This window comes from Rhinoraja longicauda, chromosome 32 (assembly GCF_053455715.1).
Source record: "Rhinoraja longicauda isolate Sanriku21f chromosome 32, sRhiLon1.1, whole genome shotgun sequence".
NCBI classification, from domain to species: Eukaryota; Metazoa; Chordata; class Chondrichthyes; order Rajiformes; family Arhynchobatidae; genus Rhinoraja; species Rhinoraja longicauda.
The window spans coordinates 3,930,494-3,947,077 of NC_135984.1; the positions used below are offsets into that span (position 1 = coordinate 3,930,494).

Genomic DNA, 16,584 nt, shown 5'->3' on the forward strand with positions numbered 1-16,584 from the left:
CGCCCCTAAACTGAAATGTCTTTGTTTCACCAACAGGATTGATTTACCACCATCTCATAAACCTCCACCTCCTGAAAAGAAGACTGAGATGAAAACTCACCTGACTCCAGATGATATCCAGGTAAGGTGGCGTAAAGGTGCCAACTCATCACTGCCACAGTTGCCGTCAGCATGTGGGGCAAACGGGCAGGCAACGTGCTGGCTGGCATACCCTAGAATGGGAGAGGTTGTGTGGGTCGCTCGGAGGGGCAGTAGCTTTCTTGGGCGGATTAACTGTGCAACCTCAGCTGCTGGACCACATGACTGATGCAGCTGTAGAACCGGGCAGAGTCATTGCGTCCGACTCCAGCCCCACTCTCTCGGAACAAAATCAGCCCTTGGACAAGGTGCAGATTTACTCCAACGACATTGCCGATGATCTCCGATGCCGATTAACCTACAACCCTGCATGTCTTTGGAATGTGGGTCGAACCCGAATCGTTTCCTCCCACACTCCAAAGACGTACCGATTTGTAGGTTAATTGGCTCGGTAAGTGTAAAGATTGTCCCTGGTGGGTGTAGGATAGTGTTAACGTGCGGGGATCGCCAGTCGGCGCAGACCCGGTGGGCCGAAGGGGCCTGTTTCCGCGCTGTATCTCTAAACTGAATGAGGGGTGTCAGTTTTACAGACATGGCCTACCTGGAGCAGGTTTGGAGAAGGTGTTCAAACTTATAAGAGGACTGGGCATCATGATAAAGTGTTTCCATTGGTGCCGGACGGGACGGGAGGAGAGGCGAGAGGCCACTGTTGTGAAACACTGGGCAAAAACACGAGCCATTTGTGGGACTTTGATGTAGACAGACCTGCTGCTGTATCTCTCCATTACTAAGCTTCACGTGCTGAATCTCACCGGCTGTCAGGGGCTTTGGCACATCCTGAGACGGGGTGGGGGGTGGGGGGAGAAACCTACATGGAGATTCCCGCCTGAGTTGCCATCAATCTCTGTTTTCTGGTTCACTCCTTTCTCTGATACTCCACCACTAACACTAACGTTCTCCCCGTGACCTGCGTGGGTTTTCTATGAGATCTTCGGTTTCCTCCCACACTCCAAAGACGTGCAGGTTTGTAGGTTAATTGACTGGGTACAATGTAAAAATTGTCCCTAGTGGGTGTAGGATAGTGTTAGTGTGCGGGGATCGCTGGGTGGCGTGGACCCGGTGGGCCGAAGGGCCTGTTTCCGCGCTGTATCTCTAAATCTAAATCTAAAACACACCACTCCCTGACAGCAGCAGATTCAGTGTAGTTTATTGTCACGTGTACCGAGCGAGGTACAGTGAAAAGCTTTTTGTTGCGTGCTAACCAGACAATAAAGACAATACACAATTACAATCGAGCCGTTTACTGTGTATAGATACATGATGGGGGATTCACGTTTAGTGCAAGGTTAAACGTACAGCATAGGTTTACTAGGTTAATTCCCGGAATGGCGGGACTGTCAAATGTTGAAAGACTGGAGCGACTAGGCTTGTATACACTGGAATTTAGAAGGATGAGAGGAGATCTTATCGAAACGTATACAATTATGAAGGGGTTGGACACGTTAGAGGCAGGAAACATGTTCCCAATGTTGGGGGAGTCCAGAACAAGGGGCCACAGTTTAAGAATAAGGGGTAGGCCATTTAGAACTGAGATGAGGAAAAACTTTTTCAGTCAGAGAGTTGTGAATCTGTGGAATTCTCTGCTTCAGAAGGCAGTGGAGGCCAATTCTCTGAATGCATTCAAGAGAGAGCTAGATAGAGCTCTTAAGGATAGCGGAGTCAGGGGGTATGGGGAGAAGGCAGGAACGGGGTACTGATTGAGAATGATCAGCCATGATCACATTGAATGGCGGTGCTGGCTCGAAGGGCCGAATGGCCTCCTCCTGCACCTATTGTCTATTGTCTAAACCTTGCTCAGACATTGCTTTCATTTTGATTCCAGTCAGATTTAGTTTAGGGATACAGCAGGCTGTTCGGCCCACCGAGTCCGTGCCGACCAGCGATCCCTGTACAATAGCACACTAGTACACACTAGGGACAAATTACAATTTCTACAGAAGCCAAATAGCCTACAAATCTGCACTTCTGTGGAGTGCGTGAGGAAACCGGAGCACCCGGACAATACCCACGCAGGTCACGGGGAGAAGGTACAACAGACAGCACCCGTAGTCAGGATCGAACTGGGGCCTCGAGTGCTATGAGGCAGCAACTCTACTGCTGCGCCACCGTGCTGCCCAGAGAGTGGATGTGACTATGTTCTCTGGCATGTACCAGCACCATCGGGTTACTGCTGCATTACTCCAGAGAACTTGCTCAGCAACCCCTTGTAAATATTTAATAAACCAGTGTTTTCTGCTTTGTAAGTGAGGCGGAAGATTCCTGGCCTTGCGTCTGCTGTGTCAACACTCTCTTGTGTTGGTTAGTGCTTTCACCCACCCAGAGAACACGGCGGAACATTCCTTATTGATTAAACAGCCAGGCTGCCACAACGACGTGTCAAAGACAGTCCGCCAACGATGTTAAACTGGATTCTATTTCCCTCGATCTTTCCTCAGTAAATATACTGAACCAACCCACCGTTCTTGCTTCAACAAGTTTATTCGTCACCCTGGGGGATTTATTCTGGTCCACGACCCACCATTCTCTAGGAGTTCCAAGTGTTCCCCAGAGCAAGTGGTTTACAATAGGCAACTACAACAGACCAGAGTCCACACACAAATGTGGCCTTTGCAACAGAGACTGTCACCCCCACATTGGTCTCTTCAGCCACAAGCGACGCTGCTCTAGCCGAGGTGTGGAGCAAGCAGCCAACTAGGATGCATCACCCATGGTCAGCCATGACCGAGGGGGGGCCTAAGAAGAGTACAAGTATACTAGCAGTAGCAAGCAGGAGCAGATCTGGCGCACTTCCCTGGTCCTCCAGTCACATCATGACACGGAACGTGTGTAAAGGCAAAGGGCAGGAACCTCAGGACAAGTGACAGGCAGGCGGACGGTCTCATTATCACAAACAGCCAGCTTCCACAAAGTGAGGGACTATCACAGCATCACAGCTGCACCAGAACCCAGCGTTTTCCGCTAAACGCTGTCATTTTCCACTAACTTACCCAGCAAAAACCAGATCGGATTCGACATGGTGCACATATCCGGTTACACACTAGACTATCGCCTTGTGAATAAACCGAAACCAAATGCAACCACTCCCTCAGCGATGTATTGGCACAATCGGCCGGATAAAGACCAGTCGTGGCAATTAGAAAACTCTCGGCATTTCTGAACCTTATCTCACATCAGCTGAAAGTGCCGAGTGTGAATGTTCTGCAGTTAGATAGACAACAGACAATAGACAATAGACAATAGACAATAGACAATAGACAATAGACAATAGACAATAGGTGCAGGAGGAGGCCATTTGGCCCTTCGAGCCAGCACCACCATTCAATGTGATCATGGCTGATCATTCTCAATCAGTACCCCGTTCCTGCCTTCTCCCCATACCCCCTGACTCCGCTATCCTTAAGAGCTCTATCTAGCTCTCTCTTGAATGCATTCAGAGAATTGGCCTTCTGAGGCAGAGAATTCCACAGATTCACAACTCTCTGACTGAAAAGGTTTTTTCTCATCTCAGTTCTAAATGGCCTACCCCTTGTTCTTAAACTGTGGCCCCTTGTTCTGGACTCCCCCAACATTGGGAACATGTTTCCTGCCTCTAATGTGTCCAACCCCTTAATAATCTTATACGTTTCGATAAGATCCCCTCTCATCCTTCTAAATTCCAGTGTATACAAGCCTAGTCGCTCCAGTCTTTCAACATACGACAGTCCCGCCATTCCGGGAATTAGCCTAGTAAACCTACGCTGCACGCCCTCAATAGCAAGAATATAGATGATGATGGCTGACTCTCGCTGGAGTAGAGACCAACTGTCACAGCTTAGCGTAGAGACACAGCGTGGAAACAGGCGCTTCAGCCCACTGACACCACGCCTGTCAGCGATCACCCCTGCACTATCTTACACACTTGGGGGCAATTGTACCGAGGCAATTAACTGACAAACCTTCACACCTTTGGGATGAGGGAGGAAACCGGAGAAAACCCGCGCGGTCACGGGGAGAACGTACAAACTCCGTACAGACAGCGCCCGTGGTCAGGATCGAAACTGGGCCTCTGGCGCTGTGAGGCAGCAACTCTACCGCTGCGCCACTGGACGGGGCACCTGGATCTGAACAAGGGACCTCTGGATGCACAAACAACACAGGGGAACAGCTCCATTGCCACAGACTATCACAGTGGTACAGTTCCTCAGTATTATAGGTGTCGACTGTCACTGGGACACAGTTCCACTCATCACCCATTCCTTCTCTCCAGAGATGCTGCCCGTCCCGCTGAGTTACTCCAGCATTTTGTGTCTATCTTCGGTGTAAACCAGCATCTGCAGTTCCTTGCTACACAATACTTTAGCACTACTTCCAAACACTGGCTTGGTTTCTCTTGCATCCACTGATTAGGGCAGATGGGGGATTTGATACATCCACGCCAACCAAGTTGCCAAACTGAGCTGGACCCACATGCATGCCCGGCTCAAAACCCTCTAAACCTTCGGGCCGGCACGGTGGCGCAGCGGTAGAGTTGCTGCCTCACAGCTGCAGAGACCCAGGATCGATCCTGACCACGGGCGCTGACTGTACGGAGTTTGTACGTTCTCCCTGCGACCACGTGGGCTTTCCTCACGTGCTCCTCCCACACTCCAAAGACATGCGGTTTGTAGGTTATACGGCTTTGGTAAAGATCGTAACTTGTGCCTCACGTGTAGGATAGTGCCTGTGTGCGGGGATTGCTGGTCGGTGCCTACTTTGTGGGCTTCTTTCCCCACTGCATCTCGAAACTAAACTAAACTTTCTAATCCATCGACATGTCCAAGTTTATTTAAAATATCGCAAATGTCCTGAGAGTCTGTGAAATGTCTGAATTGCAACTCTGCAAATCTAAGAAGGCAGCAGTCTCAATAGACAATAGACAATAGGTGCAGGAGGAGGCCATTCGGCCCTTCGAGCCAGCACCGCCATTCAATGTGATCATGGTTGATCATTCACAATCAGTACCCCATTCCTGCCTTCTCCCCATACCCCCTGACTCCGCTATCCTTAAGAGCTCTATCTAGCTCTCTCTTGAATGCATTCAGAGAATTGGCCTCCACTGCCTTCTGAGGCAGAGGATTCCACAGATTCACAACTCTCTGACTGAAAAAGTTTTTCCTCATCTCAGTTCTAAATGGCCTACCCCTTATTCTTAAACTGTGGTCCCTTGTTCTGGACTCCCCCAACATTGGGAACATGTTTCCTGCCTCTAACGTGTCCAACCCCTTAATAATCTTATACGTTTCGATAAGATCTCCTCTCATCCTTCTAAATTCCAGTGTATACAAGCCTAGTCGCTCCAGTCTTTCAACATATGACAGTCCCGCAAGACTCTGCTGGAATGCCAGGCTGGGATTCTTCTGCTCAGTGACATTTGAACGCAGGACCTCAGTGGAAGATGTTAGCACTGAGCCCCAGCCAACCCCACCTCCGGATGCTGATGCAAGTGGCTGATGTGAATGGATCGGGCCAACTCTCCAGCACTGGGAGCTGGCACTTTGCAGCGTGGGCTCCCCTCAGCTGCGGCCTCTGGCGTTGACCGCCATCTCCTGAATGCTCCCTCACGTCAACAGCAGCCGCCTGATCCAGCATCCTCTCTCCTGCGGCTCAATCTGCTCCTCTCAGCCCCTCTGATCACTGCAGGCAGTGAGCTGGCTCCCCGCTGACTGATTCCCTGCTGGAGCTCGATGAGGCTTGATGATCAAGGGTCGATCACTGAACTATAAAGGGGAAGACCAGAAAGACTGCTAACACCCTGGGATAAAATAGCAAATTATATATTGTGGCGTCCTCGACTTGCAAGCATTGCAGTTGGCTGGATAAACTATCAGTCCGCTCGTACTGAACGCAATCATCGCAAGATGAAAGGGATGTTTCTGTCCTGGGTAGATATTTCCCTGTGGAGCCTTCCAGCTTCCAGCTTCCAAGCACTTCTTTATCCCTTTTCCAAGATGCAACCTACGTTTCAAATCCAGACTTCAAAAAGCCGATGTGTTTTATCCATTCACCTTTCTGGGAGATCAACATTACTCCCACGGTTCCATTGATCCATCCCCTGTGGAACTGCTGGGTTGCTGGTTTACACCAGAGACAGACACTAAATGCTGGAGTAACTCAGCGGGTCTGGCAGCATCTCTGGAGAGAAGGAATGGGTGAGAGAGAAGGAAGGGATGAGGAGAAAGGGATCTGAAGAAGGTTCTCGACCTGAAAGGGCTTTGGTTCAGGCCCGGTTTTCCGACCAGTCTGACTTTCTCCGGCTACATTCCATCTCTGTTTCTTCTGTTGTTACCTTCTCCCAGCAAACAACGATCTATTCTATATTTTCCTTGATCCCCCATCTCCTTTGTCCTGGTTTCACACCTGACACTTCCTTATCTATGTGTCTCCCTCACCCCTGACATCAGTCTGAAGAAGGGTCTCGACCCGAAACGTCACCCGTTCCTTCTCTCCAGAGATGCTGCCTGAGCCGCTGAGTTACTCCAGTATTTAGCGTCTATCTTTCATGTGCTATTAGTCTCGCCCATGAATTATACAGGTACGAAGATGCTGGAGCTGATACACAGTGCGCCACTGAAGCTGCTCTCCAGGCAGTATTTTCATGCCTCATCTGGTCCTGGGTCCAGCAGCACTTTCCTACCCGCTCCACACAACACTCCAATCTATCTGTCTTGAATATATTCAGTGATTCAGCCTCCACTGCCGAAGAGAATTCCACAGACTCGCAACCTTCAGTGGGATGACATTCCTCTGCTTTTCCATTTTAAATAGGCGACTCCTTATTCTACAACTATAACAGGGATCGGCACGGTGGCGCGGCGGTAGATTTGCAGCCTTACAGCGCCAGGGGAGCAGGTTCAATCCCGACTACGGGCGCCGTCTGTCTGGAGTTTGTACGTTCTCCCCGTGACCTGCGTGGGTTTTCTCCGAGATCTTCGCTTTCCTCCCACACTCCAAAGACGTGCGGGTTTGTAGGTTAATTGGGTTGTTTAAATTAATACTGACTAGCTAATTAATTTATTGCATCGTATGGGAGGCGCATTCCCAATCTCGTTGTACCCCTGTACAATGACAATAAAGATATATTGTATTGTAATTGGCTTAGTAAAATTGTAAATTCTCCCTAGTGTGGGTAGGGCAGTGCTGGGGATCGCTGGTCGGTGCGGACTCGGTGGGCCGAAGGGCCTGTTTCCGCGCTGTATCTCTGAACTCAACTAAACAAGGGTGGGCTCAGGTGTTTCAGGAGTGGGTTTAGCCTCCCTCAGTGGGAAGTATCTGACGGGCTAGAGGTGGTTACCAATAGGGTTGCCAACTGTCCCGTATTAGCCGGGACATCCCGTATTTTGGGCTAAATTTGTTTGTCCCGCACGGGACCGCCCTTGTCCCGTATTAGTAGGGTTGCCAACTTTCTCGCTCCCAAATACGGGACAAAGGGTGACATCACCGCCCCGCGCCCCACGTGACCTCACCCAGCCAGCGGCCACGTGCTCCCGCTCCACCAATGGTGGCCGCCCGGGCCGGGAGCACGTGGCGGCTGGCCGGGAGCACGTGACGTCACCGCCTCGCGCCCCACGTGACCTCACCCTTTGTCCCGTATTTGGGAGTGAGGAAGTTGGCAACCCTAGTTACCAACGGGACTGACTCTGCCAGGTTTAGGCAAAATATTTTCCTTCCTCCGTCAGGGAAAATGACTTCTCCAGAAGGAGATGTAAGTGGAGAAGCAGGCTCCATTTGAGCAAGCTGATCTTTCATTTGCTGTCTGTGCATCTCAAATGCAAAGTCTGACAAGGACAAACGACCTCCTTTTTCTGAATAAAATGACTTATTACTTCCCTGAAAAGCGTGTAGTTGCAAATCAGAGCCATCTGTCAGTGAGCATCCCCCATCCCAGGGTGGAACAGTGATGCAGCGGTAAAGTTGCTGCCTCACAGCGCCGGAGACCCGGGTTCGCTCCTGACTACCGGCGCTGTCTGCACGGAGTTTGCACGTTCTCCCCGTGACCTGCGTGGGTTTTCTCCAGGGTCTCCAGCTTCCTCCCACATTCCAAAGACGTGCAGGTTTGTAGGTTAATTGGCTTCGGTAAAATTGTAAATTGTCCCTGGTCTGTGTAGGATAGTGTTAGTGTGTGGGGATCGCTGGTCGGCGCGGACTCGATGGGCCGAAGGGCTTGTTTCCCTGCTGTATCTCCAAACAGTGTCAGTACACCTCATAGAATCACACACAGCGCGGAAACAAGCCCTGTGGCCCAACTTGCCCACACCGACCAACATGTCCCATCAACAGTAGTCCTACCTGCCTGTATTTGGCCCAGGTAGATACAAAATGCTGGAGTAACTCAGCGGGTCAGGCAGCCTCTCAGGAGAGAAGGAATGGGTGACGTTTCGGGTCGAGACCCTACCAGACTGTATTTGGCCCATATCCCTCTAAACCTATACGATCCATGTACCTGTTCTAAATGGTTTTTAAACTGATAGTTGAAGGAAAGCAGCAGCTTCAGAGTGACACAGGGCAGCTACACGCAGTGAGGCCACGTCAACGATGGGCTTGATCTCATTAAATGCTCTCAGTGATCATTGCTGCTTTCATTCCGGTACCTTGTGAGGGTTAGACTTCACAATTCATAAGGTCATGAGTGACAGGAGCAGAATTAGGCCATTCGGCCCATCAAGTCTACTCCACCATTCAATCATGGCTGATCTATCCTTTCAGCAGTATAAGAAAATAACTGCAGATGCTGGTACAAATCGAAGGTATTTATTCACAAAATGCTGGAGTAACTCAGCAGGTCAGGCAGCATCTCAGGAGAGAAGGAATGGGTGACGTTTCGGGTCGAGACCCTTCTTCAGACTGAGTATCCTTTCAGTATTCATCATTCCCAGTGCAATGATTCGTACCACCGAGCGGTACATTGACCTCTCTAACTTCAAGTAACCCTTGCTATCCCTCCCTCCCCGTCCTAGTTCTCCGCTGAGTTTGACTGTCCTCCTGATTCAATTTTACTTTGAATGCCTCGTTGTCACCTTCCCCTCGCTAACAATGATCCATTCTACATTTTCCTTTCAGCTTTGTCCCCTTTGATCTCTCGTTTTCACACCTTACTCTTTCATGTCTCTCGTTTCCCTCTCCGCTAACTCTCAGTCTGACGAAGGGTCTCGACCCGAAACGTCACCAGCTCCTCCCCTCCAGAGATGCTGCCTGTTTCGCTGAGTTACTCCAGCATTTTGTGTCTATCCTCAATGATTCTTGCTCACCATTCTGGTCACAGTTCCCAGTGTGACCCTGAATCTTTTTCTGGCCAACGAGACAGAGAGATGTGCACCTTCTAGTCTGTGTGCCTCAATACTACGGTTGCCAACTGTCCCGTATTAGCCGGGACATCCCGGGAGAGGGGGGAAAGAGAGGGGGAGAGAGAGAGGAGAGAGAGGGGGAGAGAGAGAGGGGGGAGAGAGAGAGGGGAGAGAGAGGGGGAGAGAGAGAGGGGAGAGAGAGGGGGAGAGAGAGGGGGAGAGAGAGAGGGGAGAGAGAGGGGGAAAGAGAGGGGAGAGAGAGAGAGGGGGGAGAGAGACGGGGGAGAGAGAGAGGGGGAGAGAGAGAGGGGAGAGAGAGGGGGAGAGAGAGAGGGGAGAGAGAGGGGAAAGAGAGGGGAGAGAGAGAGAGGGGGGAGAGAGACGGGGGAGAGAGACGGGGGGAGAGAGGGGGGAGAGAGAGGGGGAGAGAGAGAGGGGGAGAGAGAGAGGGGAGGAGAGAGAGGGGAGGAGAGAGAGGAGAGGAGAGAGAAAGGGGGAGAGAAAGGGGGAGAGAGAGGGGGAGAGAGAGAGAGGGGGGAGAGAGAGGGGGGGGAGAGAGAGAGGTGGGAGAGAGAGAGAGGTGGGAGAGAGAGAGGGGGGGGAGAGTGAGAGGGGGGAAGAGAGGGGGAGAGAGGAGAGAGGTTGCATTCTGGATTTGTCATGATAACACAGTTGCTGTGATGTTTAATTTCTGCTCAGCTCCTAATTCAATTACTGGCTACAATTGAAGCAAATTGCTAATAAGCATCTTATTGAAAATAGAGGTGGGGAGAGAATAGCTGCTGATTAGATATATTGGCCTGAAATCAGTGGTTCAGTCACGTGGGGCCAGATCACGATTATCATCCGTGTAACGAAGGTTCCTTTCCTCTCCTGGCCCTGAGGTTGTAAACGTTCGCTCAACGTCAGAAACGTCCAACACTTTGCGAGGATATTTCGGCCAAAGTGGTTACCATGCCCCGCGCGCGGCAATCCATCATCTCAACAAGTCCTCTGGTAGCACCTCAAGAAAAAAACGTCCACTAATCTAGTTACTTCGACACGGATGGCTCAGAATTTACATAAGATGCTTCAAAACCTGACACAGCACCTTATTGAGGAGGATAAAATTAAAGAGATTAACTGGTGACGGTGGAAAGTGGTTGAGCGAACTATACTAGCTGCCTCCTCCTTAGGTGCTGTTCCTGACGTTGCGTTGGGTCTCATTGTAACTCCGATAAGCCAGAGTGAGGGTGGGGTGGATAATGAGGATGGCCTCCTTCTGCACCTATTGTCTATTGTCTACAAACCTGTCCTGTCCTGTCCATGTGCACTTGCTCCACTAACTTCTGTGACTTGACGAATCCAAATATTTTTAACTGTTGTGCAAGTAATTAATGTAAGAAAATAACTGCAGATGCTGGTACAAATCGAAGGTATTTATTCACGAAATGTGCACTTGCTCCACTAACTTCTGTGGAATGCTCTCCTGAGATGCTGCCTGACCTGCTGAGTTACTCCAGCATTTTGTGAATAAATGCAAGTAATTAATGTGCAGTTTAGTTTAGTTTAGAGATACAGAGTGGAAACAGGCCCTTCGGCCCACCGAGTCCATGCCGACCAGTGATCCCCCACACACTAGTTCTATCCCACTCACCAGGGACAATTTACAGAAACCAATTAACCTACAAACCTGCACGTCTTTAGAGTGCGGGAGGAGACCGGAGCGCCTGCTGAAAACGGGGAGAACGTACAAACTCCGCACAGACAGCACCCGTAGTGGGGATTGAGCTCGGGGTCTCTGGCGCTGTGAGGCAGCAACTCTACCACAGCGCCACCGTGCCTTAACCTTGCTTTAAGGAACAGTTTGCACAACTTTCTTACTGGAGATGGGCGGGCAATTGTTCTTACACAGAGAGCAGTGGGGGCTAGAAGCACATTGCCAGGGGTGGTGGTGGAGGCAGATACCACCGTGGAAGTGCAGGGAATAGAGGGATATGGGTCATGTACAGGCAGAAGAGATCAGTTTAACTTGGCATGGTGTTCAGCACAAGCACTGTGTTCCTGTGCTTTAGGGCTCTGTGGTCTATGCAAGAGGCAATGAGTTTGTCCCATCACAAAGCACGAATCCACACTGACAATCCATTGCTGTGCCAAGTCGCTGTTACATTGAGGGAGAGACAGGGTTGCCAACTGTCCCGTATTAGCCGGGACATCCCGTATTTTGGGCTAAATTAGTTTGTCCCGTATGGGACCACCCTTGTCCTGTATTAGGGCCGCTGTCGGCCAAGACAGTGTAGGCTAACGGAGTGTGTTCGCCTGACGGAGGTTGCATAGCAACCCGCCTCCCGGCCCGGGCGGCCGCCATTGGTGGAGCGGGAGCACGTGGCCGCTGGCTGGGTGAGGTCACGTGGGGCGCGGGGAGGTGACGTCACCTTGTCCCGTATTTGGGAGTGAGATAGTTGGCAACCCCTCGGGAGAGACAAGCTCACAGGTGGCAATTTAAACTGCGGCTCAATCTTTCTCTAGGTAAAAGAAAACAGCCGCTGGCTTTTTGATTTAACACTGGGTGTTAGGTGATTGCAGAATAACTGAATGTCAGTTTGATACCGAAATAACTGGTGGGTGTTATGGTCCAAGAATAGTCACACATTGAAGCAAAGAACAATCTGCTGGAGGAGCTCGGTGCGTCAGGCAGCATCTGACGCTGCTCGGCCCCGCTGAGTTCCTCCAGCAATTAGTATTTCTGCTCCAGATTCTCGTATCTGCAGGCTCTCTTGAGTAATCACTCACTGGTGTAGAATTTAAATGATCAGGGTTTTAGAGATACAGTGAGGAAATCAGCCCACCGCCGAGTCCGCACACATTAACCCGATCGTACACACGCACACTCCGGGGCGATTTACAGTTGTACCAAAGCCAATTAACCTGCAAGCCTGTACGTGTTTGGAGTGTGGGAGGAAACCAGAACTCTCCGGAGAAAACCCACGCAGGTCACGGGGAGAACGTACAAACTCCGTACAGACAGCACCCGTAGTCAGGATCGAACCCGGGACACTGGCGCTGTGAGGCAGGGGCCACAGTTTAAGAATAAGGGGGAGGCCATTTAGAACGGAGTTTGTACGTTCTCCCCGTGACCTGCGTGGGTTTTCTCCGAGATCTTTGGTTTCCTCCCACACTCCAAAGACGTTCAGGTTTGTAGGTTAATCGGCTGAGTAAATCTAAAAATTGTCCCTAGTGTGTGTGGGATAGTGTTAGTGTGCGTTGATCGCTGGGCGGCGCGGACCCGGTGGGCCGAAGGGCCTGTTTCCGCGCTGTATCTCTAAATCTCTAAATCTAAAACGGAGATGAGGAAAAACTTTTTCAGTCAGAGACTTGTGAATCTGTGGAATTCTCTGCCTCAGAGCGGCAGTGGAGGCCAATTCTCTGAATGCATTCAAGAGAGAGCTAGACAGAGCTCTTAAGGATAGCGGAGTCAGGGGGTATGGGGAGAAGGCAGGAACAGGGTAGTGATTGAGAATGATCAGCCATGATCACATTGAATGGCGGTGCTGGCTCGAAGGGCCGAATGGCCTCCTCTTGCACCTATTGTCTATTGTAACTCTACCGCTGCGCCACCGTGCCGCCCTTGAGAAGGTCTTGAGAAGTCCTGTGATAAGTGGATTCAGTTGTAGGTCATTATATAATCTGGAGCGGCTAAAATATAAAAACAATGGGAAATATTTTGCTGATAGGTTAACTAAACCCTGGTCTGTTAATGCTAAAAAATAATGACTGTGTGTGTCTGCTTTAGCTCTGTACTGATGTGATCCTATAATAATTATAAGTCAGAGTGCTATTTATTTTTTATTAAAATGCAAGTGGAACTGGGGACATTTACTTTATTGTCTCACCCTCGTTGAATTAAATGGCAAATATATACTTTTGGTCAAAGCAGTTAAGAACAGTCTCCTCCCTTCCTGGAAGGGCAGTTGGATATTGATGGTGATCCAATGCCTTCCAAAGCCTCATTGAACATTGCAACTAGGGTTGCCAACTGTCCCGCATTAGACGGGACATCCCGTATTTTGGGCTGAATTAGTTTGTCCCGTAGGGGACCGCCCTTGTCCCGTATTAGTAGGGTTGCCAACTTCCTCGCTCCCAAACAAGGGACAGACGTCACCACCGCCCCGCGCCCCACGTGACCTCACCCAGCCAGCGGCCACGTGCTCCCGCTCCACCGTGGAGCGGGAGCACGTGGCCGCTGGCTGGGTGAGGTCACGTGGGGCGCGCGGGGCGGTGGTGACGTCACCCTCTGTCCCTTATTTGGGAGCGAGGAAGTTGGCAACCCTAGCTGCAACAGCCCACCATGTCCATGCCAACCATCAAGTCAAGCCTCCTGCTCAGTGTTGTCATCTGGTGTCACCATCCGAGGCATCCAGCTTGCTGTTAGTTTAGACGCTTGGAGATGCAGCGTGGAAACAGGCCCTTCGGCCCACCGAGTCCGTGCCGACCACCGATCGGCCCGCAAGCAAACACTACCCTACGCACACTAAGGACAATTCACCATTTTACCAAGCCGATCAACCCGCAAACCTTTGTGTGTGTGGGAGTGTGGAAGGGAACCGGAGCACCCGGGGAAAACCCACGAGGTCACACGGAGAACGTACAAACTCCGTACAGACAACGGTAGAGTCGCTGCCTGTCAGCGCCAGAGACCCGGGTTCAATCCTGACTACAGGTGCGGTCTGTGCGGAGATGGTACGTTATCCCCGTGACCACGTGGGTTTTCTCTCTTCCCCCCTCTCTCTCCTCCCCCCCCCCCCACTCTCCTCCCTCTCTCCCCCTCTCCGTCTCTCTCTCCCCTCTCTCTCCCGTCTCTCTCTCTCTCTCTCCCCCCACTCTCTCACTCTCTCTCTCTCCCCTGCCATTATGAGTGGTTCTTCTTGGGCCCTCCTGACCCAAATTGTCCCTAGTGTGCGGTACAGCTAGTGTGTGAGGATCGTTGGTCGGCATGGACTTGGTGAGTTGAAGGCCCTGTTTCCACCCTGCATCTCTAAACGAAACTAAGACTATTGTAATAAACATAGATGTCGTTCTATTATAACAGATTGTTGAATGCTCCAACTTAGATTCAGTAACAAATCAACATTTTTGTAGTGGTGTAACTCTTGCTGTTTGTGTAGACTATAATCGCTGAGTAGGTGACATAGCGATTGTGTGTTACTTCAGTAATAACAGGGAACGTGTGAGCTATTGCCGTGATGGTCCTGGGTCCCTGTTGCATTAACTGGCTACTCATTATGTTAAAGCCATAATTCAGATCCTGTTGACATAGTTTAATCCTCTAGGTGATTATCTCAGTGGATGAGACAGTCTTTAGATCTACTCCTGGGTGAGAACGTATTGTTCAGAAGATCAATATATCGATTAAAGGAGATGATTAATTTCTGGGTTGTGCTCACAGTCTCAAGAATATTAGAATGCAACATTTCCCACAGGTAACCAAGGGCTTCCTTTTAATATCTGAAGATCTATTCTTGATGTAGGTGATTGGAATTTTTTTAATTTTTTGACTTGGATACAATGGATACAACCATTTTTATTCTGAGGCTGTGCCCTTTGGTCCGAGACTCCCCCACTCAGTCTCCCAGTTCCTCTCTCACCGAGCCAACTACAAGCAGTGCCAATGCCCTGGTAGATGTCTTCCAACCAGAACTCTGTGACATGTAAGGGTCCTCCCCCATCCACTGGGGATACCTGTCCTTGATGACCCCCCTACCCCACCCCCAAAACCACACCTCCTCTTCACTGTCCTTGATGACCCCCCCCACCCCACCCCCATCACCACACCTCCTCTTCACTGTCCTTGATGACCCTCCCACCCCCCCCTCCCACCCCCCCCCCCCTCCCCCCATCACCACAGCGCCTCTTCACGTTGTCTCTGAGCAACATTATCCTCAAAACATGACATGGGTCGCACAGTGGCGCAGCGGTAGATCTATTGTCTTGCAGTGCCAGAGACCTGGGTTCACTCCCGACTACGGGTGCGGTCTGTACGGTGTTTGCACGTTCCCCCTGCGACTGCGTTTTTATTTTTCCGAGATTTAGATTTAGATTTAGAGATACAGCGTGGAAACAGGCCCTTCGGCCCACCTGGTCCGCGCCGCCCAGCGATCCCCGCACATTAACACTATCCTACACACACTAGGGACAATTTTTTTTTACATTTGCCCAGCCAATTAACCTAGAAACCTGCACGTCTTTGGAGTGTGGGAGGAAACCGAAGATCTCGGAGAAAACCCACGCAGGTCACGGGGAAAACGTACAAACTCCGTACAGACGGCGCCCGTAGTCAGGATCGAACCTGAGTCTCCGGCGCTGCATTCGCTGTAAGGCAGCAACTCTACCGCTGCGCCACCGTGCCGCCCTCTTCGGTTTCCTCCCACACTCCAAAGACGTCGTAGGTTAATTGGCTCGGTATAAATGTAAGAGTGTCCCCAGTGTGGGTCGGGTAGTGCTAGTGTGCGGAGATCGCTAGTCGGTGCGGACTCGGTGGGCCGAAGGGCCTGTTTCCACGATGGAACTCTGAACTAAACTAAAGTAAACTAACCCTGCCTCCTGCCTCACACATACTAATGCATCCTTCGCCTTGTCACCACTTTGGGCCTTCAAACAACCAGCAAATTGCTTGTCCCAACGTCCAACCCTAACGAGTCACAATTCTTCCCGGTTAATAGACAATAGACAACAGATAATAGGTGCAGGAGAAGGCCATTCACGCCAGCACCGCCATTCAATGTGATCATGGCTGATCACCCACAATCAGTACCCCGTTCCTGCCTTCTCCCCAAATCCCCTGACTCCGCTATCATTAAGAGCTCTCTCTTGAAAGCATCCAGAGAATTGGCCTTCTGAGGCAGAGAATTCCACAGATGTACAACTCTCTGACTGATAACGTTTTTCCTCGTCTCCGTTCTAAATGGCCTACCCCTTATTCTTAAACTGCGGCCCCTAGTTCTGGACTCCCCCCAACATCGGGAACATGTTCCCTGTAACGTGGACTGAATGCATCTCCACTCAACTCCGCTCACGAGCTGTGACCTTTTCGCCTTATCGACACAAAGCGCTGGAGTAACGCAGCAGGTCAGGCAGCATCTCTGGAGAGAAGGAATGGGTCATCTGTCGC

At 50.7% G+C, this 16,584-nt stretch overlaps 1 protein-coding gene across 4 annotated transcripts in view; it reads left to right on the forward strand.

The window, feature by feature from the left end:
• The window catches only part of nectin1b (nectin cell adhesion molecule 1b), a 370,202-nt gene that overhangs the window by 331,372 nt on the left and 22,246 nt on the right, over positions 1-16,584 (forward strand). For all 4 annotated transcript variants that reach the window (XM_078426910.1, XM_078426913.1, XM_078426912.1 and 1 more), the window contains exon 7: positions 37-121. In XM_078426910.1, coding sequence (XP_078283036.1) covers positions 37-121 — 85 coding nt within the window. The remainder of the gene's footprint in view (positions 1-36; positions 122-16,584) is intronic.